At 42.0% G+C, this 3,250-nt stretch overlaps 1 protein-coding gene across 1 annotated transcript; it reads left to right on the top strand.

Annotated features, from left to right (window-relative positions):
* Positions 1-711: 711 nt before the first annotated feature.
* LOC104944384 (collagen alpha-1(XVII) chain-like) lies at positions 712-2,082 on the top strand (the record flags this gene model as incomplete). Its single annotated transcript, XM_010769940.1, has 6 exons — positions 712-874; positions 968-1,033; positions 1,124-1,225; positions 1,325-1,465; positions 1,644-1,805; positions 1,936-2,082. Coding segments are annotated over 6 exons (781 nt in total), but the record flags the coding sequence as incomplete, so codon positions are not given.
* Positions 2,083-3,250: the final 1,168 nt, after the last annotated feature.

The raw sequence follows: 3,250 nt of genomic DNA on the forward strand, positions 1-3,250 counted from the left end.
TGTATTACAACTATTGTTCATCGGTTGAATAAATAATTTATGTCAATTTCTTGAATTTCTTTAAATAAGTTTCATGAATTGCATTACCTCCTGTAGCCAGAGAGGCGGAGTGATTACCACTCCGCCCTGGCGTAGGCACTGGCGGACTGATTACCACTGTAGATTTAGCATTTCTTTCACATACACACACACACACTTTTTGGCCGCCCCACTTCTGAAATGAATCCGGCGCCGCTGCCCATGTGCAGACTCGAAATTACCCCCAAACCAAGGACGTGGCCTCGGTGGAATTCCAAGTATGCTGGAGATTGGAACAGTCCTTCGGCGGCACTCAATGACGTAGTATCCTTGAAATATTGGATTGGAAGTCAGTTTCCTCGCGATTGAGAAACGGCCAATGTCGCCTGGTTCTCCCTCCGTGGCTTTGAGAACAAGAGACCGGCCATCACAAACTACGCCCCTTTTGTTGCCGTGTTTACCGGAAGCGGCATTCATATTTTTTCAATACAGCTCACTTATGAAAGGTAGCCTTGGTCCAAAATAAAACGAATACCCTCTCTTGGTATTCAACAATACTACAATAATAATAATAATAATAATCTAAACGAAAACACATAATTATATCTTAGTCCGTTTTTCACAGATATTAATAAATATTGACTTTCGTCTCGACACTCACTGAGGAACAATCAGCAGCTCTTTAGAGCGTAGCCTGGAAAATATTTGCCAAAATGTTATTTGTGTCCAGGGGAGAACGTGAGGAGATATGTTGCTGGTACCCCCGGTCCACCAGGACCCCCTGGTGCTCCGGGCCACGGCAGCTACGGAATCAACACCCAGGAGGTGGCTGAACGTGTTCTCACCCTACTGAATGGTGAGGGTTTGATTTAACTGTAGGTTTACATTTAAGAGGTGTTATGATGAAAGACCCTGACTTTGATTGAATGTGGATCATGTCTGTCTCTAGATAGGCAGGTGTTAGGTGTCCCCGGACCCCCTGGAACCCCTGGGCTACCTGGAGACTCATACCCAGGTAAGAAACACAATAAGAACCCATAGTCATTCAATTTACTAGTTCTCTGAAGTGAATGGATGTTCATTTTATTTTTCCAACTTCAATCAGTTGTGGGTCCTCAAGGGCCTCCAGGTGTCCCTGGTATCCCTGGTAGAGACGGTCCACCTGGACCACCAGGATTTAGCAACGACATTCGTGACTACCTGCACAGTAAGTCTGAGTAACAACATTAGTTCAAGCTATTTATGTGGGATGCATCTGAGTAATTCACATTTTTTCTGCCTCTACATCTGTACCATTATACCAAAGGTGTGGAGTTTAGAGGTTTACCAGGTCCCCCCGGTCCCCCTGGACCAGAGGCTCCCCCTAGTGGTCTCCACGGACTGGTTTCCTTTGCTGAGTATGCAAACAGAGAACCACCCACAGCAGAACAACAACAATACATCAACAGTGAGTTTAAAAGAATACTCACTCAAAACATACATGAGATTAATTAAGAGTACAATCTTTACATAGACCTCAACATAAATGTTACTTCATAAAGCTATCTTCATCAAAGTCACATATTGTGACCCAATGTTTGCTGAGTCATTGCTCCTTATGCAATCATGTTATACTGTATTGTCAGGTGATGGTATGAGAGGAACTATGTTCGGACTTCCTGGTGCACCAGGCCCTCCTGGACCCCCAGGACACAAGGGAGAGCCAGGCGAATCTGGCACAAGGGACAGCATCCTGGATACTGGTGACTACTCCAGCATGGCTGTCAAAGTAACTGATTACATAAAATGTAGGTGATTTAGAGGAAGTTTAGTGTAAACCTCATCACTAAATGGTCAATACCTGAACCTTGCTTTTAATATAATACCATTTTAATAGTTACCTGAGCGCTACTGAACTCTACTGTCCCCTTCATGCAGCCCACGGTCTGCTCCGTGGTGTTGCTGGAAACTCTGAACGTTTTGTTCAAGGACCTCCAGGACCTCCTGGACTTCCTGGAATGCCTGGACAAAGCCAATTGGCTAGCTCCCGTGAAAATATCATGGATGTTGTGGAATACATCAAATGTAAGTCGATATGAGCTTTATGTGCTTTTGTTTTAAAAAGCCAGTAGCTTTTAAGAAATAATTGTACTGAGAAGTACCAAAAAGGTAGCTGAATCTAGCAAGACAATGGCCAAGTAGGCAACACTGTCTTCCGCTATCCACACGACTGTCACAGGATGTATTGAACATTTTAGGTCCCAAACACAGAACATAAGGAAAGCCGATATACATAGCTAAAGGTGTGATTAAGAAGATGTAAAGCTGGCAGGCAAAAACACAAGGGCAGCAGGGTTATTACACACCAACCCAGTCTCACAGCATTTCGTGTTATAGTCACAACATTTAATCTATTGATTCGTGTTCACCAACACAATTTTCCGCTTTTTTTCGTGTCACAGAACAATTTTAAAAGCAATATACTTCTATTGGTAGTATGTTTCGTGCCTGCACCACGTCTTTTTGTCTGGTCGGGTCTTGGAAGACCGGAAGCTGTGTGGTTCATAAAAACATGTTCTTACTCAATATCAAGCCATGATTATTGTTTTTATTACGTATAATATCTGACTTTTTTTGGGGTCCATGAGGAAAATAAATGGGGCTCAGAGCCTCAGAATACTGAAATCTATATTTTTTAAATCTTTTTTTCCTTCTAATTTGTTATTATTTTCGAAATAACACAATGTTATTTACTCAACAATAACGCACAATTATCCTTGTTTTTATTTATTTGTTTAATTCTATAATCTCTGGCTTTTTTGGCGTCCGTCAGGAACTGAATTTCAAAATAAAATAACCAGAAACATAGGTTCCTTCTCACTTCGGTTAAATGGATTCCTTGCGTCACTCACTTGCGTCGTTTCCCTGTGACTAGTCCCTCCCACCAGGGAAGTATGGAGAGACGCAAGGAAACCACGAGAAGCAGAGAAAATGAGTTTTAAGAGCAATGGGACGTCCTTGAAACATTATTTTCCTGACTAACCCCCTGGCTTAAAGCCTCAATAAATATTGCAAATAATAATGGACTTATTGGACAGCCTTGTCTGGTCCCTCTTTCCAGGCCGAATGATGCTGATATGTCCCCATTTATTTTTATTTTTGCCCTTGGGTCATTATAAAGTGCTTGAATGGTTCTAATAAACGATGGGTGAAATCCAAATTTCTGTAATGTTCTATACAAGAATTCCCAATT

Source organism: Notothenia coriiceps, unplaced genomic scaffold, assembly GCF_000735185.1.
Source record: "Notothenia coriiceps isolate Sejong01 unplaced genomic scaffold, NC01 NC01_scaffold00000129, whole genome shotgun sequence".
NCBI classification, from domain to species: domain Eukaryota; kingdom Metazoa; phylum Chordata; class Actinopteri; order Perciformes; family Nototheniidae; genus Notothenia; species Notothenia coriiceps.